At 37.4% G+C, this 27,602-nt stretch overlaps 2 protein-coding genes and 1 long non-coding RNA gene across 4 annotated transcripts; 1 reads left to right on the top strand and 2 right to left on the bottom strand.

Moving 5' to 3' along the window:
* Window positions 1-300: 300 nt before the first annotated feature.
* LOC114156087 (uncharacterized) lies at window positions 301-3,680 on the top strand. The gene is made up of 2 exons (XR_003597904.1): window positions 301-556; window positions 1,406-3,680. It is a non-coding gene; the product is annotated as an uncharacterized LOC114156087 (long non-coding RNA).
* Window positions 3,464-20,912, bottom strand: LOC114156085 (death-associated protein kinase 2). Its single transcript, XM_028036289.1, has 12 exons — window positions 20,453-20,912; window positions 15,932-16,026; window positions 12,492-12,713; window positions 12,197-12,335; window positions 11,989-12,118; window positions 10,495-10,543; window positions 10,279-10,305; window positions 7,823-7,975; window positions 6,888-6,933; window positions 6,696-6,785; window positions 5,491-5,577; window positions 3,464-4,013 (listed from the first exon to the last, which is right to left on the bottom strand). Exons 2-12 carry the CDS (start codon window positions 15,991-15,993, stop codon window positions 3,933-3,935), a joined length of 1,086 nt encoding a protein of 361 aa, XP_027892090.1. The 5' UTR covers window positions 15,994-16,026; window positions 20,453-20,912; the 3' UTR covers window positions 3,464-3,932.
* A 1,286-nt stretch (window positions 20,913-22,198) lies between these two features.
* On the bottom strand, window positions 22,199-25,700 carry agr2 (anterior gradient 2). Of its 2 annotated transcripts, none has more exons than XM_028036290.1 (8): window positions 25,603-25,700; window positions 24,492-24,616; window positions 24,322-24,385; window positions 24,194-24,246; window positions 24,026-24,102; window positions 23,673-23,736; window positions 22,547-22,630; window positions 22,199-22,461 (listed from the first exon to the last, which is right to left on the bottom strand). In XM_028036290.1, the coding sequence occupies exons 2-8, from the start codon at window positions 24,598-24,600 to the stop codon at window positions 22,412-22,414; spliced, it is 501 nt and encodes a 166-aa protein (XP_027892091.1). In that variant the 5' UTR covers window positions 24,601-24,616; window positions 25,603-25,700; the 3' UTR covers window positions 22,199-22,411. The 2 variants fall into 2 exon arrangements, with proteins under 2 accessions (XP_027892091.1, XP_027892092.1); XM_028036291.1 differs by having other exon boundaries at window positions 24,492-24,612; window positions 25,596-25,664.
* Between the last annotated feature and the right edge of the window lie 1,902 nt (window positions 25,701-27,602).

The raw sequence follows: 27,602 nt of genomic DNA, 5'->3' as shown, positions 1-27,602 counted from the left end.
AACAAGCATGTAAAACAGTATTTCTTGCAGTGCAGGAACATAAAACATGAACACTGAACCAAAACTACAACTGTAAGTGTACGTACAGTTTTTATGACATGAGTGAATTTGCCCTCCCCAAACGCACACACACACACACACACACCTTCAAATCTAACAATTCCTGTCAAACGTTTGCAGTCATCTTTTCAAATATATTAAAGTTTTCAGAGGTCATCAATATCTTCAGAGCAAAAGCAGCACAAGCAAAAATTTTGCTGCATAAACGTAGCTGAGTTGATTAACAATAAATTTGTGTGTGTGGCTGGTTGACCTTTCATGACCTCTGGAAACATTAATATCTTTAAACCGATAGAACAAACAAGTTTTCCTCCACAAATGTTTGACTCCAATTTTGTTAGATTAGAAGAAGGTGGAGAGACCAACTTCACTCAGGTGTTTGTGGCAGTGATTGGGATGTACAGCTGGTAAATCACTGTCTTCACAACATAAGTTCAGACTCACCAAGCAGAAGCTGCAGGTCCAGACAAAGAAAGCCTAGAACAATGCACAGCAGGTAAGAGCTGGAACATTGCACTGGGCTGGAATGAATAAGCAGAAGATTGAATGTAGTTTTCTTTTTTAAGTTGCATTTAACTAGGGAAAAAAAAAATAGTTTTCCTAAAAAGCACTGAATTCAGCTGCAGTTGTAAGTTTTAACTCTTGGAGGAGCCATTTCTTAGTTTTATTTTGCTCTTTCAGAGGATTGTGCTTTACAAATAGGTTAGCACAATGTTTGCATAAATACAGTTAAGACAAGTTTACTTTGTTTGTTGCTATTTTTATCCCCTTTCTATAAACTACTTACTGCTCACATCTTGTGTCCAGAAACACGAGATGTGAAGCAGTGAGGTGCGGTGTGACCCCTAGTGGTTGGGCCGGGGTCTGCTGCTGCTTGCTTCATTAATCCTTGATCAGGAGGAGGGATTGCTGCAAAGTCAATATGTTTGTTTATTAATATCCCCATTAGCATCAGCAGCATGCTGCAACAACTATTCTTCCCAGGGTCAGTTAAATTATAGATTACATTTTCCAAAAATCATAATACAAATGAAGCATTAAAATAACACATTCTATTTTCAATCAGTTTTAAAGACAGACAAACTTTAAGATGAGATGTTTTAGATTCCTTTTGCATAAAAATAATTCCTTAATTTAAAGTGTACTCTACATGTATGATACTTGTACATAAAGCACATGCATGTTCAGTAACATATCTACTTTCATATACAAACATGCATAAACATCTTTTAAAATAAGTTATTTTAATAGCAGATTTTCTGCTATATGTCCATCCATCCATTTTCTGCTTATCCAGAGTCGGGTCACAGCATAAGTAAGGAGGCTTAGACTTCCCTCTTCCCAGGTGCTGTACTGCTTCCCCCTCCTGAGACGCTGGATGGCAAACCACGCTGGAATTGAACCTACAACTTCTTGATTACAGTATGACTGCTCCCCCCAGCCATGCTGATGTGGGAGCATGACTGTTGAGGGATTTTATTGAAAAATGTAAACTGTCTAACATGTTGGGGCCTGAGCGACACCTCCAGGCTCACCTGGTCCTCCTGCCTCTACAGGACACACACATTCATGTCGGCACATGCTGAATGCAAACAGGCACACACTTCTGTACACTGAAAATCTTGCAGTAGGAGAATATAATTTGAATGTCTTATTCTTGATGTTCTTGACAATCAGAGAGTTGTGTTTGATTTCACCTTCCTCTGCTGCTGCATAATGTTGTGGTGTTAGGCATGGCATTTAATCACAAGTTTCCTACTGATTGCTGTATGAACATGTGTGATTGGGTGAATGTAGCTTAAGGTGCTTCGAGTGGTCAGTAGGACTGGAAATGAGTGATTTAGCAGGATTTGAAGATGTTAGAACTAAATTAGTTGCCCTCTTTTGTAAGTTGTTTACTTTAAGCATTTAAAAGTTGCAGCATAGCAGCTCTCCAGAACTGGACTGGATGCAGCGTTGGCCCTTTGCAGACCTCATATTTTATGACTGATTACATTAGATCTTCAAGTTACCTGCTTTACATGCAAATAACCACAAAACCACATACAAATCCAGTTCAGCATATTTGTTCATAAAATAAATCTATATAAATAAACAGAGAAACAAATCTGTATTTTCCCAAAATAAAGTCACTATGCTTACAACTTGTAAGTAAAGGGACTGAGACATGCATATGTTTTATTTCTTCTTGACATTGATGTCATTTTAGAATAATTATTTGTTAAAGCCGAGTCCCATTCCAAAGGCTCATAAAAATCTATCACTTATTGTTTATTCCCATAATGTCTCATTTATAGGTATAAATGAGATATTATTTTTAATGTCTCATTATAAAGCATTCAAGATGCTACCTTATCCTTTTTTCTGACAGTAACAGATATTTAATCTCAACAGCAGTTTCGAAATAAGACTCAGCATATTAATCTCTCGTCTTTCATAAACTCACATGTTGATTCTGCTGACATGTTTCAGCAGCTTTGGCATCATAAACCATAGACCTTCTTGTTATGGACAGTGTGCAGGGTTATGTCTTGTCCTACTGCTTTGACTAATAATTCATCAGTAGCTGGTGCTTCACTCTATAACTGGATTAACATTCTAGACAAATGTGTTTAAAATAATGTCTGAAAAAGTTTAAGTTGTGCAGAGGGAGGTAAATAATCATGCAACTACAGTAGCAGAACGGAATTAGATGGAGTTCTTCATAATCCGTATTTTCTGTTTATTGGTCACCAAAACCATGCAGTAGTTCTCCGAGATGTTCTTGGAGATCTTGAGATGCTCAGACATCCCATGAGGTGAGTCATCTTTGGGTCTGTGACAGTTCCAGTACCAGATGGCCTGTCTTGGCAGCTTGGTTGGCCATCATCAGTGCCTGTTGGATGCCTCCTCTTCCCATGTGTTTCTTTAGCACTTATCAGTCTATGCAAGTAACCACATACAAACTGAGTTCAGTATCAGTTTGACCTGTTTGTTTCTACTCATTAAAGTCAAAATTTACACAGTAATCAGATTCTCTATTAAACTCTTACAAGTTGGTGGCCAGTGTTGTGGGTTAAGCTTTCTACTGTCTGTGTTATTGACAGGCTGCAGTATTTCTGTGAAAATATTTCTCTGTTGCGTTCATCTGCTGCTCTGGCAGCTCAACCATTTCTTTCTCTTCTTGAATTTTTTCCATCTTCTGTCCTTTTTAAAGGGAGGAAATCACTACGTTTGGCTTTTGATGTTCCCTCTGCACCCATTTATCTTAAGGATCATTTCTGCCTTGATGATATGGCTTGTTGGCCTCAGTATTAGGAATATAATATAGTGCAAACACATCCATACAAGATGAAACCTTTCTTACGCAAGTAAAAAAAAAAATTGTAATTCAATAATTTTAAGGAATTCCTTGACTCATGAGTAAACCATGAACTTAATTGTTTTTAATAAACAACACACAAACAAGCAGATATTGGTGGTTCTGTACTGGCAGGTGGAAGTGGAGATCCAGATCACATTGTGTTAAAGGCTGGGTACAACATTAAACTTGCTCTGCTTGCCTCCCACTTATACAGACAAAGAAACACCAAACATTAAAAACATTAAATCTTTCACAAACAATAGTACAAAATGAGTTTGAGCTTCATTGAAGACATACTATAGTTAAAGATTTTTAAGGCACATTATATCGACACATATTTTACAAATCCACCGAAATGCATTAAAACAAATACAAAAAATACAGAAACAAAAAGACTCCGACTTGGACGCCATTAGAACCAGTGAGTCCAGTTCGTTTGGGAGGCCCGATTTACTTGATCAGAGCAACAAAGTGTTTGACCTCAGGGATCCTTTAGAGCAGCCTGGACTCGCAGCACGTCTGAACAGTTCTATGAACTGCTGCTGAGTCTGCGGCGCAGCAGAGAGGCAGGCTTGCTCTCTGTTTCCTCTGTGTCACTTTCACATTGTCTCTGCAGAAAAATAACCATTTTATAATATTGTTAGGAACACTGACACAAGATACAGTTTACAAGCACACATGAAAAGTTTTAGTCCAAAATGATCTCCTTTGTTACATTTTTTTAGATCACTGCATTTTCTGGAATTTTTTGTTCAATGTTGGTTTCTGTCAACTAAAATGAACCCAAAGCTAACAAGCTAATGGTACAGCTAAAAATCAATATGTATAGCACAGTGACCAAAAGGTAATCTAGCCCCAAGCAATACATGACCTTGACCAATGACCTAGTAAGGCAGCAGAACTGAGATGGAGCTGATGTTAGTGTTTCCTGAGCTGACGAGGCTTTAATGTGTTTATTCCTAAACATTTCTTATCTGACTTGTGTCACTAAAAGCCTGGAAGACCCATTCAGAATTTCTCTCTAAAATAATCTTCATTATGATGCCGAGGGAAGATGATTTTACACTACATGGGCCTGTCCACTGGCCACTCAAGTCACCCAGCCCAAGTCATCTTAGCTCCACCTCAGGGCTTGACTTTGAGTCACACTCAATATTTCTTGTCATCCAAACATGAGTCAAGAAAACGTCAGATCTTAAATCACAGCTGTGCTGCATGGGAAAATAATCACACTGTGAAAGTCCAAATTCTGGTTGAGTGAAGGGTGTAACTCTACTTTAACATAATGTCAATGTAGTTTTATATCATACATTTTCTGGATTTTTTATGTTGAAAGTCGGTTCAATTAAAATTAAACCAGTATAAATGAGAAAAATCAGCTGATTTTGCATTGTAGCATTGTATTGTAGTTTCTAATAAAATAAACAGTTTTTTCCTCCTTATTCTGAATACATTTACAATACAAAGAAGGGATTAAATAATCATTTCCTCTAACATTTTTTGACACACCTTGAAATATTATAAAATGTACAGTACAGACCAAATGTTTGGACACACCTTTTAATCCAATGAGTTTCCTTTATTTTCATGACTATTGACATTGTAGATTCACACTGAAGGCATCAAAACTATGAATAACACATGTGGAAATATGCACTAAACAAAAAAGTGTAAAGCAACTGAAAACACCCCTTATATTCTAGTTTCTTCAAAGTAGCAACCTTTTGCTGTGATTACTGCTTTGCACACACTCTGCATTTTCTTGATGAGCTTCAAGAGGTCGTCATCTGAAATGGTTTTCACTTCATAGGTGTGCCCTGTCAGGTTAATAAGTGGGATTTCTTGCCTTATAAATAGTCATGAAAATAAAGAAAACCCATTGAATTAGAAGGTGTGTCCAAACATTTGGTCTGTACTGTATTTACTGTATAACATAAATAAAAAGGGACAAGAAATGAAGTAACCTGTGACAACTTGCTAATGTCACATCACTGGAATTTGATCAGTTTGTAGTTTAGAAATAGTCAACAAAGCTGTTATCAGACTGATCAGTGGAATCAAACTTTAGAATAGGTTTTATTTCCCACCTGCAGTGGATCTGGATTGGAGCTGCTCGTACATGGTAGCCTCAGACTGACGAGACGGTTACACATCAACACCATGTTGTAGGACATCTGAAGAACGGATAGAACTTAAGACTTAAAGCATGTTTGAAAATCATGTACAGCATATTGTATTAGTTGCTCTGTATTATATAAAGTATTCTAAAAAACAAAGAACTGTTTGGTTTACAAATCAGGAACTTATTCAGCATTAGGTAGGCGGTCCTAATGCTTGATAATCAGGGTCAATGTAATATTTTTCCATTATGCTATGCTTATTACCCCAAATACGCCTGAACTACATGAAAACAGCAACTCTCTGTAATTAGGTTGAACAGTTTTAACCAGGATTGTGTGGTTTGGTGTTACTGCAATAAGTGTGACAGTTAAACTTTTACTATTATGCATGTTTTCATTTTGTTAGTCTGTCATTGTGCCATACACCTCCTATAGTTTGAGTACTTAGAGTATGTCTGAAGGAGAGAAGAGTGTTATCAACTGATGCCGACTTCACTTCACTTTGCTTGTGTTCCTTCATAAGTGTAAAATCCTTCATTGCAGGACTTGGGTGGCATCCATTTTGGAGAACTGTAGATAGAATTAATACAAAAAATTGTCCACCAACCACTTAGCTCTTAGAGGGTAGCTGCAGAGGATCTGGCAAAGTTGCAGATCCAGAGGTGAAATTAAGAAATGCAAAAGACAATGCTGCTCAGATATTTCCCACATGAAATTGTAAGCAACAACCAGTGCTAAGGCAACACCTTTCACTGTTCTCCTGCTTACTGTCTGAAACTTTGCTTAACTGAACGCTGTAAACCACATTGACCCATAACCACACTGCAGAAATGTAGTAGCTCAGCCTCGGAAACAAACGGTCCCTTCCCTTCGTTGTTGGCCACACCTTTAAATAAATACCCTGAAAACTCTTAGTTTTGCTTCCCTCGCATACTTTACAGTGTAGAAACTTTCAAAAAAATTCAGTGTTCAAACTTTCAGTTTTGGTTCTGTGATTATTTCAAAAGAGACTTGGTGATAGCAGGGACTGTTTATCTGTCATACTGACTATTAAAAAGGCTCAGGAGTTAGCACTAATCATGCTGTATTCTCTTTACTTTATTGTAGAAAACACTTGGGGGGGTGGGGGGATCTTTAAAGATTAACATTTCACCGTAGATCTTTATACACACCTTCCATTTCCTTTTCGCGTTAAATTTCTTAAAGCTCCTCATATTGATTGAGGATCGGTTCCTTTTGTCCACCTGTATGCGAGTGATGGGCTAAAACAGATTAACAACAGATCTGTCAATTACTGGGAACTCCCAAAGTCATCATTTTAATACAATAAATATGCTATATGAGAAAGAAAGAGTTGCTGCAACCTTTATCCATGGATGTATAAGACATTCTTCAGCTGTCATTCTTTCACTGCAACATACAATAACATAAAATCATGATTAGATAGATGGATGAAAGGTGTTTCAACAATTGCCCTGATCTCCACTGTATTAAAATGTGCTGCAGCTCTTAAGTGCTGAGATTAATGTAGCAAGTAAATATTGTATTTACTTGCTACATTTTCCAAAACTACTGTATCTGGGTGTTGATGTCATTTATTTGTCTTTTAATGATTAATATGAGCCCTTCAGAGTGGACTGTTAATATAACATTCAATTAATTGTAATGAGACACAATTTGGAGCTTCAGGAAAAACCGTTTTATTTGAACTCTCTTCTTGGTGAAGACATGGTGTTTAAAAAAGGGTTTAGGCTGGTGGCCATTTAAAGTTCTAAAGCAGTTTCTGTTTGAATGCAGTTAACAACTCAATAGATATTTTTCTGCCATTATTTATCTCATGAGTAGAACAAAGAAGTTCAAACGGTACAATTTCTTTGTGCTTCTTTTTGACCTTGTGTAGCAATACTATTTACACTGCTTATTAGCATCATCTTCATTATTATAGCTTATAAACTGGCTGCATGTGCAAGCCATCCATTGTTATCCTCAAATGCAGGTTTATGTATTACATTCATTAAAAAGTAAAGGTCTAAAACCAACTAAAAGCTGATGAGGAATAATAATGAATGACAAAATTCGAACAAACTGTATGGTTGTACAAGAGGTCTAATGTAAAATATCATTCAAAACATGGAATCCATCAAACTAATGGGAACATTTAAATGAACCTTTGAATTTGATTTGTGTGAAGGATTTAAAACTAGAGTTCCAGATTATTTACATTGTTACTGCTGTTAAAGTTTAGTTTCTATGACATTTTATGCATGCACAAGATAGATACTGTACCTATGTTACATACTTGGGGTTTTTTATCAAAAGTTTCACGATGAAATCTTTGGCCATGGAGCTGGTCATGCTGAAGTAATGCTTATTAAACTGATAATTGGTAGCAATGACGTTCTTCAGAGTCTCTTCATCAGTCTCACCTTGGAATGGAGACAAACCACTCAATCTAAGGAGAGAAAGCACAGGATTAGAGAGACTACATTGTGTGCAGATCCCAGTTCATTCATTCAAAGTGTTTCTGCCTTTTCATTTAAGTGGATCTTCTTTGGTCATATGATGTGATATACAGGGCTTGAATCTCAGAGTAAAGACTGGACCAACTTTTTTCTGAAGGAAAACGAGTCAATAACTTAAGATCAGAGTCAGTAAGGTTCATCATTTTGTCTATTGTCCAGTAAAGGATACCTGAGCTGGTGTGCATACATATAGTTTTATAAACCTGAACATTTTTTTGGCCTACGCCATTTTTGCCTTTTGGGTGCACATACACTTGTTGTATCCTACACAATCCTTGTTATTCTGAGTTATTCTTTACACTTTGGTTGCTTTTTTATTCTGTCATGATTCATATTTTGTTCATTACTTTGATTTTGGTGTTTGCATTTTACTAAGTAGTTTATTTTTGTGACTAATGGTGTTCCATACCCAGCTCATTGAGTTAGTTCTTGTGTTCCTTTCTTAGTATATTGCTCTCCATTTTTATTTTAAGGTTATTCTCTTTTGTGGTTTAGTATGGTTCTGTTCACAAAATATCTTGTGGATTCATCAGATCCATTTGATTTGTTAAAACCAGATGGTGTGTGTTTATGAGTCACTTGTCCCTCAGGTCCAGAGTTTGGTCCTTCCCTAACAGTTAAAAGCCAGTCAGTTTAATTTCCTCATCAGATCCTTCCATTGTCCACTTCCTGACCTCACTTCCTGTTGCCTCAGTTGCATGTCATTATTGTTCTGTTTGCTTCATGTACCACTATTGTAAGTTCTTCAGAACTTTTTACTCTTGTTTAGTTCATTACTTGACCATTTTAAGGACTTGTTAACCTTAATTAACTCTGAGCTATAAATCATTGTGACAAACCCAGCCTGACGCATCTAAACATAAGAGATAAATCTGTCATAATCAATGACCCATTTTGATGTCTTTTCCCTTTTTTACATGTTCCTATCCAGCAGTTTAAAGGAGAAACCTGAAAGATTTACTTTCACAACTGTAGCATTACAGTTTCATCAAAAGAAAGGAAGAGATGTGGGATATGGGGCAAAAAGTTAAAAGGGGAAGAGGCGAATAAAGATAGAGAAAAGGAAGAACTATAGAAAATATAGAGGAAATACAAGGATACACAGTAGAAGTCTGTTTCTACGCCTGCAGAAAAGATAAAAAGACAGAATCAAGAAACTGCAGTGTCAAACACCACATGCATTTATAACAGCCATGTCAGTGGACAACACACGGTGGTACTAATTAATGAAAGATATACAACAACCCAAGAAAGTGTATCTGTGAACACCTGAATCCATACACCTGCTATGCATTTGTGACCAATTTCTTTATAAATACAAAAGATAACCATTCGACAAACAGAACATATTTCAGCCCTGATGTGCTTCTGACTAAAACCCTAGCAAAGAGATTATCAGCTAAATTTGATGAATCTGTCAGGTCTCACTATTCTGAAATTTTTTCCTATTTCAAATACTGGTGATCACCTGGAAATGTTGAAAAACAAAACTTTGAAACCCCTTCAAGAAGCTTACAGATCAAGGCAGATTTCAAATATTACAGAAATGTCTGACTAGTTATTAAGAATATTTTGCAGAATATTGTGTAAATGTATTTATTTTTCCTTTTGACGTGATTTGACAAACTAGTCATCTTTTTATTTTTTTTTATTTTGATTTTAATTTGATACCATTCTACTCAAAAGCAGAACTGGATACAACCATTTATTAAACTACACAAAGTTAGAGGCTCATAACATATATCTTATAACCTTCAATACAACTTAAATGATTTGCAGATTATTTCTATATAGAAATCCATTTATGTTTCATTAAGACGTTGTGCATTAAGTGTGTTTTTACAATGGAATACATTTTTAATTTTTCAAAACAAGAGATAAAGTTTTTGTAACCCATGACTTCTTTTAACTTCACACTTGTGGCCCTTGTTGAAAAAGGTTTGGACATCTCTGCTTTATGCATTTTCTCCTGTCCAGCTACAATTGAATAAACACCACTAGTGCCATTAAAACCTTAAAAAAATAAAGACCAGGCAACCCCTATATAAGCCAGGAATTAAAATTAAATCTAATGATGTGGAGACATCAACAGACAACAGAATAATCTCTGATCAGATTGAAGTAAGTCTTCACACTGCACCCTGTGCCATGAAAAGAAGAAGGAATACAAGTAGCAATGCAATGTACAGTATTCATGTCTTACAAGTGAGCCAATAAAATGATATCAACTCACAGTATATAGGTAATTACTCCGATGCTCCTGAAGAGAAGAGAAACACAAGATGCAGTCAATGGTTTGGAGTTCAGTTACTTCACAATAATAGTAGTAATAGCAGTAGGGCTAAACCTTTTCACAACTGTATTTCAAATGTAACAAAGATCCAGGTTTACACAAGCAGAAGGTCAGGTCTGATCATGTTTAAAAGGTCATTCAATTTTGAATTCTCACCACATGTCTGCTGCTGTGCTGAGAGGCTCGTCGCTGATCATCTCAGGTGCTAAAACATAAACAGAATCTCAGTTAAATTGGTGAACATTGAAGTCTGAAAACTAATTTTTATGCATCAAGAAGACTGAAAGACCTCATGTGTTCACAAAACCTTTTGTGGAGAGTTTTAATTATGATAGACTTATTTGATTCGTTTGTGCTTGTTTCTTCTTTTTTGTAATTTATTGTAGCCTGGTGGTAAAATGAATGTTCCACTTTGGTGGACAATAAAGATCCATCCTATTGCATGCTTTATTTTCTCAATCTATTAGTATGATAGTTATGTGGTTTTCCTGCTGCTCCAGTGCAGAGTGCTCTGTGCTCCCTTGCAAGTTGCTACTTGTACATATTATACAAGCATCTAAATGGGTGGTTTCTTCTTTTTTTCAGTGTGTATGTCTAGAAATTCTGCTGCATGCTGCCTTCTAAAGCAAAACCAAGAAAAAAAGGAATGAAAAACTTATGCTGTGAAGCTCAGTCAAAACCTTGGGGCTGAAACAAACAGCAACTGGATACTGTTCTAAGTTGAGCTGAAGTAAAATGAGTTTATGTCATCAAACTAAGGGAATGAATGTGATTAAATGTAATTAATTGTTTCATGTGGCTGGATGTGGATTTTCTGTGCTTTTATTTAACTCGGTCACAATTTTTACAATTCTACATAATATCCTCGACTGATGTTATTAAACATAATGGAAGAAATTAAAGTCTAAAACAATTAGTAGGAGACAAAATTAATTTCAGAAGTCAAACACTGGACCAAAAGCAATATTTCAAAAGTCTTCCATAAAAATGGCTAAACCTGGTGTTCTACTGGTGTTCTATTTGCAGTCTGGTAAATAACCTGTACTTGTATAGCACTTCATTTAGTCCAGAGATACTTCACAATACATTCAGTCATTCAGCCATTCACACGCTCATGATAGCAAGCTACACTGTAGGCACAGCTGTTCTGGGGCCGAGTGCCACCACTGGGCCCTTTGACCAAACCCAGAGCAGAGTTCCCCCAGAGTAATATAAGCCTGGCGGGCCACCCAGACTGCATGCGTCTCTCCTGCGCTCAGCATTTGATCAGCAGAGCAGAATCATTCCTGACAGAGGGTTTATAGTTGATGCATAGAACAGGGTATGAAGCTGAGAGCGCACCAATCACACTGCTGATTGGTCACCTAGCTCGCTGTCATGGCTACAGCTCTGAAGTTTGCTTCTCACTCAAACTACTGGACGATTTAGAAGGTGTTCTGACAGAAAAGAGGGCAGTCTGAAAGAGGCGAGGTTGCCATGCACCGGCGCTACCTGTTGGGCCCTCTGGCCACCAGCAGCAGCCAAGGAGGATAATGCGTCTTGCCAAAGGACGCAATGCCAGAGGTGGACAGAGTAGAAATTGAAAAGGGTTGAACTCCTCCCACCATCATGTGATCATCATTGCATAAAATCTTTTTTTATTGTCCTTACCAATGTACTGTGGAGTGCCACTTGTGCTTCTGTACTCCTCTCCTTGGCAAAAATGGTGAGCCAAGCCAAAGTCAATGAGCTTAATGTTGGGGTGCGAGGAACCTTTGTCCGACAGCATGATGTTTTCAGGCTAAATTTGGAGTAGAACAAATTTTTGTTATTTGACATTGTAGTGAAAAGTTGTTTTTTCAAAATGCCATGTTGTTACCTTTAAGTCGAAATGGGCAATGTTGTTCTTGTGCATGAACTTCAGTCCTTCCAGGATTTGCTTTAGAAACTCAATGGCCTCACATTCCAATAGGTTCTCCTTCTCAGCAATGAAGTCAAACAACTCTCCTCCACTAACACTAAAATGTTAAACAGAAGACTCTTACTATATATATATATATATATATATATATATATATATATATATATAGTAAGAGTCTATATACTGTATATATAAAACAGTATATATACTGTTTTAAATTAAACTTTTAAACAATTGACAGAAAAACACTTACAGCTCCAGGATGAGCACCACCTCTGATCGACTCTCAAAGACGTCTTTGAGGGCCACAATATTTGGGTGGTGTAATATCTGTAGTATCTCCACCTCTCGCTCCACGCTGGTCCTGTCCAGACCCAGACGGCTGCAGGCCGTTTTTCGAATCTTTAGGAACTTGCCAGCCCAGTGAGTCCTTGATGTCCTCTCACAGACTTTTCGAACCTGACCAAAATGCCCACTAAATGGGCCAAGAATACATTTAACAATCCAATCATAAAGACCCTACCTACAGGTTCTGGATTCAATGCCGCTTTGACTGTTCTAATACTAATCTATTGTGCTGTGAAAGAAAATCACTTAGCTCATATTATGTTGTATTGTATTTTAAATGTACCTGCTAATGTTATACCTGCAGTGATCAACTGAGTATGAATGTGGCTGAACTGCAGCAGGATGCTAAAGCTCTCCCATACTTCACCCAAAACCCAACAACACTTGGTCACCTGTTTGCAGGATTTTCATATAAGCACACGCTTTTCACACACAGCACAGACAACTTGGAGATACTTTGTTATATGTCAAAACCCTGTTGGTGACAAAACAGAAAGGGAGTGCCACCTTTCTGCAGACATACTCTTCTGTGGACAACGACTTTGCCATCTCCAGTCAGAAGATTTTAGCCATTTGACCATCTTTGTTTGTAGTTTGTGAAGAATCATATAAATGTACACAATTCCACATCGCATCTGATAAATGTTTCTCAAAAGTGTTCATGCTACCTGCAAATGCAGAAATCAGCAAATTATTAACATTGTTGCTTGAGTGCATCGGCAAAAATCTTTGGCTGACATTATCCTGACCGTTGCCTTCCTGCTCAATTCAAATCTCGCTTCGCGGACTGTCTGGGCTTTCTTCCATTCACGTGGTTTCCTCTGGTAGAATTTCCACCAGGCCAATCAGCAGACAGAAGGAAAAGTTGTGAACAATGAAGGTGGTTTTCTGTGTTGTTTTAGATTTGTAGTCTGTCAGTTTTAGTGATGCCAGTTTAGGAAGTGAACAAAGTCATTCAGTCCATGTTGGCCACGCTTCCAAATATTGGAAAGCAAGCGCCTTGTACCAATCAGCTCCTCTCTCTTTGCAGTAGAGGATGGTTGTTTACAGTGCTGGCAAATTCCAGTAAACTTCATTAAACTGCCACATTACATACATCACTGCCAAACGTTGGTGATTGGGTAAACTTTCAAACTTCAACAGATTCCTTTCGTCCAGGAAGTAATCATTTCTCAATAGACAAGAGTCCAGACCTTTTATGTATAGTACAGTAGAATAAGGACTGGCTTATAGGCTGACACATAAATTATCTGTAATTGGACAATAATTTAAAGGACTGAGAATCAAAGAAAATTTCTGGTATTCTGAAATATATGATGATGAAAATGGTTTACCTGGGAGTTATAAATGAATTAAGAGATTGGTGGTCTACTTGATAAATGAGCATGATCCAGTAATTATGCAATAACAGTTTTTCAGTATGACAAATTCATGTCTTTATAAATGCCACAAAACCAGCTACTTGTTCCTGTTACCACATTATTTATGAGTTTCAGGTTCATGGAACTATACCCAAACTTTCGGTACTTAACAAAAGGGGAAATGTAACTGCAGGGCAGGCTGATCAGAAATAGAGGTCAGATGATGGGAAAAACACAGCTAAATCTGAACTCCAAGGTGTAACTTTGTGATCACACCGCATGGTTTCAACTTAATACCATTCTGGGCTTTGTGGAAGAATATCAGTTTTGACTGAAAAACACAGAAAGACCAGACTTTAATAGACCAAAGATGAATGCTGACATGCTCCAGTTTCTAGGAGAATGTCCTTTGAGATAAAATTGAAGCTTTTATGCAAATCATAATGATCCAATGTATACAGAAGGAAAAATGAGTCTAGCTCCAGGAAGCAATCATTTCCTGGAACAAAACAAAACAACTGTTTTAGATAATCAAAACGATCTCAAGTGAAACATACAGTCCAGTGTCAGAAAGCTCAGTTTTGTTCACAGGTCAATGGGTCCTTCAATATGATAATAAACCCAAGCATACATCTAAAACAGGGATGTGAACTCCAATCCTGGCCCTCATGGACCAGTACTGCCCTGATCTAAAAACACTTAAGATCTTCTCAGATAGCCTGCCATGAGCCTTAACTGTCGTATTTGAAGATTGATGAGAACATTTTTAACAAGTAGAGTGGAAATCTGCCCTTTTAAATTTGAAATAGGTCGAGCCATTTGCTTAAAAGGAGTGGACCAAACTACCTGGACACCAATGCAGAATCTCTTTGGGAAGTTCATAGATCAGCTGTTGGCAATATCAATGGCCAGTGGGTTCATCCCTTGGCAGCACTGAGAAACCTGTCAGTCTGCCTTGTGTGGCTCCATCCAGAATCAATATGAGTGTAAATATGACTAAGACCAGATTTGTTTGTCCTACAGTCTCTAATAGTTTGATCTATTAGGCTTCTTCTCTGTTTAAGCAGCTGCTGGTTTTTGTGAGTAACAAACCAGGCTAACAGAGCCTTTATGATCAAGTGTTTAGTTAGACTGGCTTAGGTTATCCTGAATTACCTCTGTTGTATCGCTGCCTTGGCCTACAGAAGTACATACTGACTGATTTTCCTCTCTACTACTTTCTCCTACTACTCTTCATTTATGTTTTATCTGGAAATACTGCTGCCTTTAACTCCATGTTCTCTAGCAAGTTTTTTCAGTCTATGGAAGTTATACATGGCAAGTTATTTCTAGTTGTCTGTGTCTTCTCCCTGGAACAGATTGAGGTAATAAGTTCATGTTCTCTTTTCATATGAAGTGAGAAAAGCTGAAACTTTGAAATCTGAGGCAAAGTGCCAAATCTTCATTAAAGGAGAATGATGGAGAATGATTCATTGACTCAGCCACTGGCTTCACCATCGCTGAATGTCTGAATTAACTCCTGCAGTAAGTCACTAAGCTCTGCAGCAGGCTGTTAATGATTCATTTTTTGCCATTATTTGGAATGAAAAAAAGTAATAATAATAATAATGTTTCAATCACTTACAATAAAAAAGTTTTATCAAAACCATAGAAATACTAAGTTAGCATGAGCCAGCACTACTGAAGAACTTCAGAAGTGAGATGTGTTTATTTTAGACTTTGTAACTGTAGTGCTTTCAAAGTCAAATCAAACTCACATTTACTCCTTTTTTCTGCATATTTATAATGAATTTCTGCTCAAACACGTCACATTACAAGAAATGCAGTTTATCACTAAGTTGCACACGCTTGTTCATTTCACATTAATTAAACCAATCTCTAAAGGCCCAGATTGTTTCTAATACTTGATGCACATTGATACATACTGACTGCTTGTCAGTAAATCTACCAAACATTAAAACACACACAGTGTGTGTAACATTACCTGCCCAAAACTTCCTCAATCTCATAGAAGTCTTCCACATTCTCAGGCTTGAACAGGGCCATGTTGATTTGCTTCACATGGATCTTCTTTGTTCACTGCAGAAAGTAAAACAGTCCATTTTATTTTTGGATCACTAACAAAAATAATCATGCACTGTACAATGTCAACTCCACAATTTACGCCATGACCTATGAATCAGCTGGCCTCGGCCCCAATTTTATTCATTTTGGAAGATCGTTGATATTTGAAGCAGATCTTAAAAAAGGTGTAAAAATCCTCTTCTGCTCTGCTGTGAGAGAGGTTTGACTGACAGACTGGCCCACCAAGTCAAGTCAGGTTTATTTGTCCAGCACATTTCAGCAACAAAGCAGTTCAAAGTGCTTTACACCATAAAAACACAAAAATACAAAGTCATAGAACACAGTCAACAACAGAAGGATTACAATTTGTCAAGTGCCATCGTTACACATCGGAATGTTTATTAATGTTTCATTTTTTATGTTTCAAATGCAACTCTAAGCGGATGGGTTTTTAGTCGAGATTTAAAGGAACTCAGTGTTTCAGTTGTTTGCAGTTTTCTAGAAGTTTACTCTAGATTTGTGGTGCATAGAAGCTGAATGCTGCTTCTCCATGTTTGGTTCTGGTTCTGATGCGGAGCAGACCAGTATGGGGGACATTTTCTGCCATAATCCAAGAGCAATTATTATTGATTGCTTCGAAATAGGCACAGAAAGACCCTCAAATTTAAAAGCATGCACACAATCCTTCTCCTGATGCAAACACTATAAATTACCTTATTGGACATAACATCACATGGGTCTATTTCTTTTGTTTCTAAAGGATGGGTGGACGTGCATCAGATAAGAATATAACAGAAAACTGTGGCCTTCTCTCAAATGTATTACCTGGGAACATTGTATTATTCACAAAGGCTTTAATATTAAAGATAATGTGGGAATGATGTTTGCTGAGGTTAAAACGTCTCTCTAAAAGGGAGATATCAAATTTATGCTGAAGATGTTGAAGCACACGAACTATAGTACACCTTAAAATTCATGTGGGAAGAATGAGTGGCTGCATGAGAAACAAATATAAAATGCTACACAGAGTCAGGTTGCTGCTTACATATGTGTTAGGATCCAGAGTTATTTTGAGGTTTGTTTCTAATTTTGTGTTCCTTAGTCTCTGATTTGAGCAGTCTTGTTTTAGTTTTTAGATCTTCTTAGTAATTCTAACTTATTTCTTGTCTCTATTATGCTTTGTTATCCAAGTTTAATTATGTTTCTTAGATCTAGTTATTCTTTAGTATTAGATTTATTTTCCAGTTCTCTCTCTCTCTTCCCCCCCCCCCCCTGCATACCTTTAGCTCATCAGCTCAGGTCTTTTGTTCCAGCATTTACCCTCACAGAATTTCTCCTGCTCACACCCAATTCTGGTTCCTCTTCTTCTTCTATGCATGGAGTGACAAACTCAGAGGACAGAAACTTCAGTGGAGGACTCGTTACAAGCCTCCAATAAAAAAAACCGACTGGCAATCTTCAGTGGAGGATCCTTCACGGCATCGCAACAAACTCATTTTTATCAGTCATCAGTTCTGGGGTTTTGCAGACAAATTGCAAAACTCCTTTTTGTGGTTTGAGAGTGTGCTTCATGTTTTTGCAGGTTGTGTACGGCTGACTGTTTTTAAAATTTTCTAAAGAGCATTTTTAGCCTTTTTGGGATACTTTTTACCAATTTTGCTTTTAGCAACGGTGTACATTACAGTCGAGCCACTAGTTTCAAATCTCAAATTTTAAATTTTTTAATTGCAGGAGCAAAAGTGGCTATTTATTTAATTCGAATGGACAAAATGCAGGCTGGACCTCAACTTGATGCCGTGGCTCTGTGGAAGTGTAACAACAAGGCCAGGCTCAGGTTGGAGTTCTGCATCCACAGAGCCACTGGAGATTTGGAGGATTTTTTACAAGTGTGGGGTTTTAAGAGTGTTTTGTGCACCATTTCAAATCAGGGAGAGCTACAATATAACAAGCTGCTAATGTAAATATTTATTTATTAAGAATGTCCTGATTATGTATGTATGTATGTATGTATGTCTTGTTAAATTATTGTACAAATAAATGTTGTTAAAAAAAGATCTTCTTCTTCTTGAGATTTATTGATGGTTGGCAAAAAAACGTTACATGAGCAACACCACTGGTAAGGACTGTGAAACACATAAAAAAAATACACATTGTCCTATTACACAACTTACATGGTTTAAATAAACCAAATATAGCCTAAAACCTTCTGCTTCCTGAATCTTTTTGAAATAAATCAACAATGTCAAATTTCATTTTCATATCACTGAGGTTCATTGCTGGTTCCTTCTGCTAGAACCTGTTAAATCCCATTACTTCCCTGGTTTCTGTAATTTTTTTGTTCTGCTTTTGCTCCCTGTGTTCTCTGTGTGCTCCCGGTGATTTTTGGAAGTTCTGTTCATCATTTTTATTAAACATTCATCATCAAGGCACCGCTTCTGCCACTCCTGCATTCGGATCCTACTGTTAGACCACACATTATGACATTGTGAGTGTGAAGAGGTGACGCTTCTTGGCAACATTGTGTATGTGTGCTGCAGTTTAATGTGTTTGTAAACCTAATGCAAATGAAACCTGCACATGTTAATATGAAACTCCAATGTTGTACTGATGTTATATGTAAAATGCAGATTGGGGAAACAATATTGTCTGCACTTCTTGTGTTGAAATGTTTGTACAGTTGCTAGTACTGTAAACATAGATGGTAATAAAAGAAAATTGTATTTGTTGCACTCATTTTGAATTGAAATATTTGTGCAGTTGAATAATAAGAAAGTGGCTAAGTTGAATAATAACATGGAAGTGGCTGTTTTCTCTCATTTAATAAATTCATGTAACATGCAAACATGTCTTGAAGTAGAGCCTATTTTTAAGTAAACCAAATGTGTTGTATTTATTTGCATAAAAAAAATACAAAAATATTTCAACCTGTCAAACAGGAAATACACTTCTGGGATTTAGGGCAAGGTCATGTTTCATATGACCTAATAATATCAAATTATTTAATTTTTTTGTTTTAGTGGCAATGAAAGACTCTCTGATAAGAAGTCTGTAGACATCCCCAGTGAACATCCAGGGTTTGGACATTGTGGCGGAGCATCTGTACCTCAACAACAAACTGCACTGGTCCTCCAGCACAAAAACTTTGTACAGGAAGTACCTCCATCTACTGAGAAGACTCAGGTCTCAGTGTGTTCAAGAAACTGTTAAAAACATCTGACACTGTAGTGGCATCTCAAGTGTTTTATGCTGCGGTTTGCTGGGGATGTGGTAACACCAAGAGGGACACAAAGAGTGAGTGAGGAAAGCCAGCTCTCTCATCTAACTTATATGCTCTGCACAAGAGCAGGGAAAAAGAGGCACCAGTGGTGCAAATTGTAATGAACTGTACAACCATGAAGCTGAGGAATGGCAGAATACCAACTAGGATTTAGTTTTGGTTTTTGTTGTTTAACTAACGGTCTTCTAATTGTTTCATGAACCAAGCGCCTGAAATTCCCTGCCCGTGTCCTCTATTGTGTTGTCTATAGCTTTCGAAAAATACAAAGAAAGTCATGCCAAAAAAGGAATTGCAGTAAGAAAGTACTTCCTCATTAGGTGAGTTAGGTCAGCGAACACTGAGCTGTATTTCCCTTTCTACATGTAATGATCTGAGTGAGGTAAGGGATGTTTCAGTCACACAGAATTTATGATAATTTATTATTGTCCTTTAAAGTTTGTACTTGAAAAGTTGTGTTTTTGATTTCAAGTCAGGGGCCTATAAATTATATTTGTTCTATAATTTGAAGTACAGGACAATATAAACACCTTCATTATTTTTCAGCTGTACAAACAACTGTCCAGTAATGTGGAGTTTTTCATTTTTGTCAATTTTCTGTACTATAAAAAAGCCAGCTGCCCCTGGAAGTTTTTTAAGGCGACATTTTTCTTTGAACAAAAACACTTATTCAATAAGAAATGAGAATAAGTCATATTCAGTAACTATGACAAAACTTGCCATTGGCCCCTGGAACTTGGAATCCCCCCAATAAAGTCCAGCTGGTCACGAAAAAAGTTGCAGGCCCACTGGACCCACTGGACCCCGATCCAAACAAATGGAAGTTAGAACCATTACTATTTTATAGAGTAAATAATCTTAATGGTCAAAAAATTGATTGCTCAATAAAACACATACAACCTGGATGGCAACCAATTTACCCTTAAATGTTTATTAAAAGAGTAGTCATAATGTTTTTTGTTCTTTAACTCAACATGTTATGCGCTTCCGTCCCCAGTTCAAACCCTCTGAGTGTTTTCCCACCCCGCCCGCCGTGGAATGTCAGAACAAAATTAATGTGAGAAATAGGAGCAGTTTTGTTCCTCCGTTTAAAACAGGCCGTGGGCAACATCGCGGGAACTAAATGTATGATAAATAAAGCAAATGAATATTGATAGTAGTACTCACAGTCTCAGCCCCCGTTGTTCCTGCTACAATGTTCCGCTGTAAGGACTACGATCCCATGTATGACGGAAGCTCCCACCCAGCGGCGCGGCGGAGATCGGTGCTGGTCCCGAACCGGAGCGGAGCTGCGAGCTGACTGCAGGCTGCAGGAGGAATGCGGAAAACGCCACTCTTCTTTTCGGCTTTAGTGGCTCTTCATAAACGACGCACTGCTGCATTAGCTCCACCAGTTGGTAGTATAGGGCTGCGTATCCAGAAAATCCTGTTAGAGAAAACCGTCTACATCAGTTTCCCCTAGTGACATGTTTATGTTGCCTTGAAATATCAATTCCTCGTTTCTTTCAGAAGCTCACACAGAGAGTTAGAAAAAAAATCTACGTATCAATTCATTCAGTGGATAAAAATCACATATGAGTAAATTGTTGCATTCAAGAAAATTCCCTATTGCTAAAAATCTGTCAATCCTCCCGGCGTCACAACGATCACCCCGCCTCTGCCGGAGGGACAACACTCAGTCTTTTTACGTTTCGCAACACTCCACTTTTCTATCTATCTATCTATCTATCTATCTATCTATCTATCTATCTATCTATCTATCTATCTATCTATCTATCTATCTATCTATCTTATATATTCTAACAATAGAGAAAATGAAGTTAGTGGTTAGCATCAGTCCAACAGCTTCTGCCCCTATACAAAACAGCAAAATGCCTGCAAACACCAGTTCATTAAAATCCTACATATCAGTGAACCTCAGAATGATAAGTCCTTGTTTCAATGTGTGTGGGTGAGGCAGTCGAGTTGACTAGTCATGTTTTCAATATAACAGTGTTGTCTTGGTGTAGTTTTGGAGGGATGATAAAACAATACTTGTTTTGTTGACAAGTATGAGTTGTAATTGTGGGAGATCTATAGACTGGACAAGATTCACATTTATGATTTTACTGAAAGTTGATGACAGACCATGTCAAAAATAAAAAATAGCACTACAGAGCACAAGAAAAAACTTAAAATAGAAATGGGGACATGAGACAGTCCCCTGAACATTCAGTGCTGTAGGAATTACAGTGTCTATACTTTCCTTCTCCATGCTGAGAAAAATTCCTCAATAAGGTTGAAGAGTGAGGAGCAGAATGAGAGGAAGTCCATCAGAATCCTGTTATGGGTCACAAACCAAATCTTGATGTTGGACTGATGTTTTCCTCCCAACTATTTCCTCCTCAGCCTCACTCCTCTTCCTCTTCCTCTTCCTTTTCCTCTCTGGCTGTTGGCCTCGTCTAAATCTTCGTCCTTCTATTGTAAGAAATGTAAAATTGTGTTGTGCTCTGGCTATATTAACCATTTGCTTGCCAACTGATGGTTCATGAGATTCACCTTCAATCTATTTCAGAAAACTAATTGATCGATGGTTGATCTATCTATCTATAATAGATATTCTAACATTAGAGGATATACAGGATCTAATGCTCATGTATAGGAGAAAATCAGGATTCACATCAGAGCAATTTACCAATTCAGGTCAGATTTTAAAAAATTTTAAAAAGTCTAATGGAAACATTGTTTAAATGCTTGATACATTATGACAACTTGTTCAAATCTTGTGCATGTTAGGGCTGATATGACAAAATTATGTTTACATGTTGTAAAGGTTGAAACTATTTAAGGGAGACCCTTGTAATTCATGTAATCCCACCAGAGAGAGACCAAAGGACACCAGGAACACTGCTGAAGCACAACAAATAAGACACATTTTTGTTTTAATGTGTTGTATTGACAAACAAAAGAATTAATTCATATTACAGTATATTTGATTTATGTCAACATAAATCAAATATATGTCCAGACGATTAGCTTCACAAATTGTAAGAATCAGTACATTTTATTTAGGATGAAAATCATAAAGATTAGTGGTAAACAGAGTTTATCTGATGAGTGGTGACAGACTGGGTGGAGTCCAGGTTCTCACAGTTCACTCTTCAGGAGCTTCTTAGCTGTCTGCATGTTGGTTATCACTGAGGGAGAAACAAGAAGCAATGATTTTGTGCATTTCAGATGAATACACACAGCCTGCAGGTCACACACATGTGCAGCACTTACAGAGGCTGATGTCACCCGTTTCATAGGCGTACATGCGGTTAGAGTAGCGTCCATTGATGTCAGCCCTCACGGTCATGGATGGGTCTGTGGAGAGACGAGTCCTGGATGAGCGCAACTAGTCAACAACTGTGAGCATCTACTTTGAAGAGATGTCTAATAAACATCCTGGATTATGTGTAGGAATAAAAAAATGATTTGTCACTTATTCAAAAGGCAATTTGGTGACAAACTTTGTTTATTGCCTCTGCCTGTAAGTATATGGTTTGGGATTTGGAAAATGAACATCTTTCTGTGTACTAACAAAAAACACAGAGTGGGGGGTGGGTGGGAACAATACTTTGCTGAATGTGAATTTTACAGTATAACTTTTATTTAGGTATGAAGTAAAGCAGAGTGTCTGCCTTTAAACCAGCTGGCTGCAGTTTTTATCCCCAGAATGTTAACAAACACTGAGAAGGTAAATGATGAGCTGTGCAGGAGTGTGAGTGCTTCCACTATGCATAAATAAGTAAATACATAAATGTTTCATATATAGTATGCTTGTTTCTGATATGCAACTTAACTAGTTTGTATACGTGAACAGATAATTTGATCATTAGTGAATGATGGTGGTGAGTTCACAGCAAAGCAGATATCTTCTGCTTCTCTCCCTTAAACTTAAGTCTGTCCTGACAGATCAGAATTAAACCCTTGTATATAACAGAAAGACTTTGGCCTCATAATTCTTCTAAGACGGTAGCTAATTAAAATGTTTTAAATTTCTAAACCACTGCAAAGCAGAGGGAACAGGACCAGTGAAAGGTTTCCACAGAGATTCCCAGTTTGTTGATCGTGTGTAAACTGGTGAAATTGCTTTTTATTCTTCTTCAAAGTTAAACTACGGTTTAGTCAAGCAAAGGAAACACTGCTTATAATTATACTTAAACAGTTTCCACCTGGATTGGATTATTAAACCATATAAATCTTTAGAGAATCATATTGGCAACAAACAGCAGTGTTTGCTGAAAACACTGCTGTTTTCAGTGTGTGAAGGCTAATGTTTTAGACTTTAGTCTTCAGTCTACAGAATGAAATCTGTTAATTATGTAAAAGTATAAATAAAAAAATCTAGACGCAAAGCACTTACCAACAAAAAGGATCCGTGGAACATATTGTCCATCAGGGGACAAATGCTTGTCTGTGGTTTCATACTGGAAGGAAGAAAATCGACATGTTTGAGTTTTTCAGGACTAAAGCTGTTTGTCTGAACATCAGCATCTGTTCAGCTAAAACATTTCTGTCTATGTATGTATGTGATACCTCAAAAAACATAAATGAAAATTTGAGAAAGACAAACAAACTAAATCTGTCAGAAAACTGAATGATAACTGAATGGGTTGTAGTTGCACCTCAGTGTGAAGTATGAAGAATGAGCCATTATGCAAATTTAAAACACACTGGTTTCCAGGAAAACCTGACTTGGTAAATTGTGCAACCTACCATGAGATTGAGAACGACGAAATCCTCATCAAGAGTTTTCTGGATCTCATTGTTTTCAGAGAAGACCTTCTTCAGTGCTGCAGCAGGACATGGAACAGAAGCAGAGGCACAAGGTGAGGCACACATGACCAACATTGTTTCCCAACCACTAAAAACCCAGAGCCTTACCTTGGCTGTGTGGACAGTCCTCAAGGTGAAATATGACCATCAGAGGTTTGTTCCTGAAAAGCAGCACATTTCATTTACTGCTTTATTCAAGAAGCTCTGTGGTCATCCGCATTTCAACTGTTTCTTACCTTGACCTTGACCAGTAGAGAGCCTCCTCATATGTCTGAGCCCAGATCAGCTGGTCACCCCATCCTGGAAATGTGTAACAATATTAAAAGTTATAAGAAACTAGCTGGTCCCAGCATCTGTCACCATCCATGTTCATTCAGTCATGCAGTCTCAGCTGGTTGTTACAGACCTCTCGACAGAGTCTGTGGGATCCTCTTGCCAGTTTTCGGGATGTATTTGGCAATGGTGGAGGAAATGACCGCCAACACCAAAACAGCAGAAAGCACAGCCTTCACCATCCTTGAGGACTACTTTAAAGATAAGAGTCCATACAAAGAATACATGAAAATAAACCACAAATTTTGAAAAATCCCCCCAAAAAAAGGAAAAACGTTTGTAGATTTATATAACCACACTCTAACAACCTACCGCTGTTTCCATCCCCTGCTGGAACCGTTTTGTTCATTTTAAATAACATTTTTGCTATTTTTTACACACCTCTTATTTGCACAGTTTATAAATTATAAGAGGTTTATAAATCTTAATTTAATAAGATTAAATGTTATGCTCTTTAATCTTCTTTTTTGATGCACAAATGCACATGCACATTTTGCACCTATTTTAAGTTATCCTACTCAGTTGTGCATGAATCAGAATGTTATTTTATTTTGTACTTTTGTCCCTATTGCACACTATATCATTCCTAATTTTTTAAAATATATGTTTTGCAAATTTTTTGTGTGTGAATCTACATGCCTCAATCTCCCATCACTTTTTTGCTGTTCCACCTGGATGTCCCCACCGTCCCCATAGTCTCCATTCTGGGACAACATTCTAATCTGTTATTTCGGTTCTCAAACCTCCTTATACACATCAGCATTTAAAAATGTTTTTATCTCTGAATGGCAGACAATAAGTGAATGAAGTCTCAGGTTCTGTATGAAGACAGACAGTTATGAAAGACTCAGTGACCCAGTGAAGCTACAATCAATAAAGATCAATATATTCCCATAAAAACTAAATCTTTCTGTCCATTGCTTCTTACAATTTTCAAATCCAAGAAAAAAAAGGTGAAGCACCTACAGATACTTTACCTCCACACTAATCTTTGACAGTTTTTAGTTAATGTAGAAAATATTGTTTCTCTTATATAAAAAGGACCTGTTGGAAAAAACTAATTTCTTTTGTTAAAGACTAACTTCCGTTAGCTATTAGTAAATTTGAGAAGAGTTTAGCTATTAAATCTGGAAGGGAAGAAATTTGTCCTTCAGGTGAATTCTCCATAAAGACTTACCTTCGTTGTTTGTAACTGGTTGGACCAAAGCTTAGTGATCTCCTGCATGCTAAAGCTCACTTGTTCCCTTTTTAAGTACCTGTTCCCTGAGGATCCGCCCACTTCTTTCTCACTGCTCCCTTTCTTTCCCTCCTCAGCTGGAATTCCCGGGAATGCCTCAAAAGTTTGCAAACTGAACTCTGTTGGAAAAGTTGTATCTGAATTTTCTGAGCATTTTCCTATAGAATCACTGATGTTAAAGTACGACTCTAAACATTGATTAGTTTTATAACTAGGTACTAAATATAAATGATTTAAGCCAGTGTTTTTTCGGAACACCACAGATAGTTTCTGGAAAGGATTTTTCACATATTGAACAGGATTGATACTCTGTCAGTTCTGCTATTTAATCTTATTATCTTGCTCCCAAGTCATTGAGTGTATTGTTGGGTCACAGGAAGAGCTTGGCTCAAATCCAAGGACAGGTCAGCATCCTGAGCTGAACGATGATGGATTTACTGCACATCGTAACATAAAGTTAGAATGATCAGCCAGCTTGTTGTAACTCAATGTGTAGTCCATGTAGTAACTACGTTCATGAAAATATTTCCATCAGACATGAAAAATGCCACATTTCTTCAATGTTGATTCAGCTTAGTTAATCTTCTTCCAGGTCCATGACTGTTTTTGGGAAAGAGGAGGAGTTCAACGCCATTCTAATGATGAGTCAGCTCAAGAAGACTCAGTCACAACTGGTTTTATGTGATTTGCCCGATACACAAAGGTGCAACTCAGTACATATTTGCTGCAATGCATAGACTGTTGATTTGTCCGGGAAGACGGATGCAGACACGTCAACCTAGACAAACAAGAATCTCAACGTTTTAGGTTGACGCTGTTCATTTTCTTGTCTACATGCAATATGTCTACGTCCACAATTTTATAAAAGTTTGAATTTTTTTTTTTTTCCATTGTGCCAGTTTCCTTCTGCCATCACTATCAGGGGTGTCTTCACAAAGCCTGTAAAGAGGTAGCTCAATGCCTCCATTGTTCTGTCCCAGGCAGGAGTGAGTCTCTGGACATCCAATCCACCTTTTACTCACTCCATCAACTCTTTCCTTCTATTTCCAGTTTGCCAGTGACTGTTTCTACACTCAGTCTGAACCCCTGCTTCTCATTTTCTCTGAACCATACATCATAGCATGCCATAAAAGCACGTCCTGCTCAATGTTTAGCTTTGCGATGAAGCTGTTCTGCTGTGCTGTTTCCAAACCAAGGTCAAATCCAATAAAATAAAAGTTAGGCTGAGTATTGTAGATAGAGCTTTCCAAAAATAAAGGCTCAGTTCTAGATGTGTTGACTGAATTCAAACATTTACTGATAGAAGGAAGTAAAGCTTTACGAATGCCTAGTAAATTTTCTATTATTTCAGTGAGTACTGCAAGAAATAGGGTCACCCATAAGTGATAAGTGTTCAGTGTATTCTTATCTAAATTGGTAGGAAAGAAAACAGATTGAAGCATTTGAAATCTTTTGTGGAACTTTAGCATAATGATTGTACCATGCCTCTTGCCCAGTTTGTCATCAAATGCATGAGCCTTGTATCTTCAAGGCCTTCTTTGTTCAAGAAAAATACATTTTTCAAAATGAGCAAGTGTTCTGATGGACCTCTTCACCAACCGAGGACTAAAACAAACAAATTCTGTCAACAGTCACTTGTAACAGGATGTGGAAGCTGATTAGTGCTGAGGTGTCCTAACTCTTGCTTTCTGTCCGTTTTATTGTATGTTTTAGGAGTACAATGGTCAATATTTGCTCTCATGGGCTTGGTTAAGATCTCTCCCATTAACGTTTCATATTTATCAGTTACACTCAGCCCCGCCTTGTAAAGACGGATCTGATGCTGTGTGTGTATGTGTGTGTGTGCATAAAATGCACACAGAAACATGTTCCCAAAAATCTCAGGAGTCTCCGGGGTTTAAGCAGAGTTTTTTAATTTCATGTCTGATAGATGTTCACACGTCTTTT

This window comes from Xiphophorus couchianus, chromosome 13 (assembly GCF_001444195.1).
Source record: "Xiphophorus couchianus chromosome 13, X_couchianus-1.0, whole genome shotgun sequence".
Taxonomy (NCBI): Eukaryota; Metazoa; Chordata; class Actinopteri; order Cyprinodontiformes; family Poeciliidae; genus Xiphophorus; species Xiphophorus couchianus.
This window is presented reverse-complemented; position numbering and strand designations above follow the sequence as displayed.

Coding starts and splice junctions, on each gene's coding strand:
- LOC114156085 (XM_028036289.1), bottom strand. CDS start 15,993: ATGGCCCTGTTCAAGCCTGAGAATGTGGAAGACTTCTATGAGATTGAG. Junction 10,306..10,494: donor AGCACAGCAGCAGACATGTG/GTGAGAATTCAA, acceptor TCTTCTCTTCAG/GAGCATCGGAGTAATTACCT. Junction 7,976..10,278: donor GGAGTAATTACCTATATACT/GTGAGTTGATAT, acceptor TTCTCTCCTTAG/ATTGAGTGGTTTGTCTCCAT.
- agr2 (XM_028036290.1), bottom strand. CDS start 24,600: ATGGTGAAGGCTGTGCTTTCTGCTGTTTTGGTGTTGGCGGTCATTTCC. Junction 24,386..24,491: donor CCCACAGACTCTGTCGAGAG/GTCTGTAACAAC, acceptor ACACATTTCCAG/GATGGGGTGACCAGCTGATC. Junction 23,737..24,025: donor TCGTCGTTCTCAATCTCATG/GTAGGTTGCACA, acceptor TCTTCCTTCCAG/TATGAAACCACAGACAAGCA.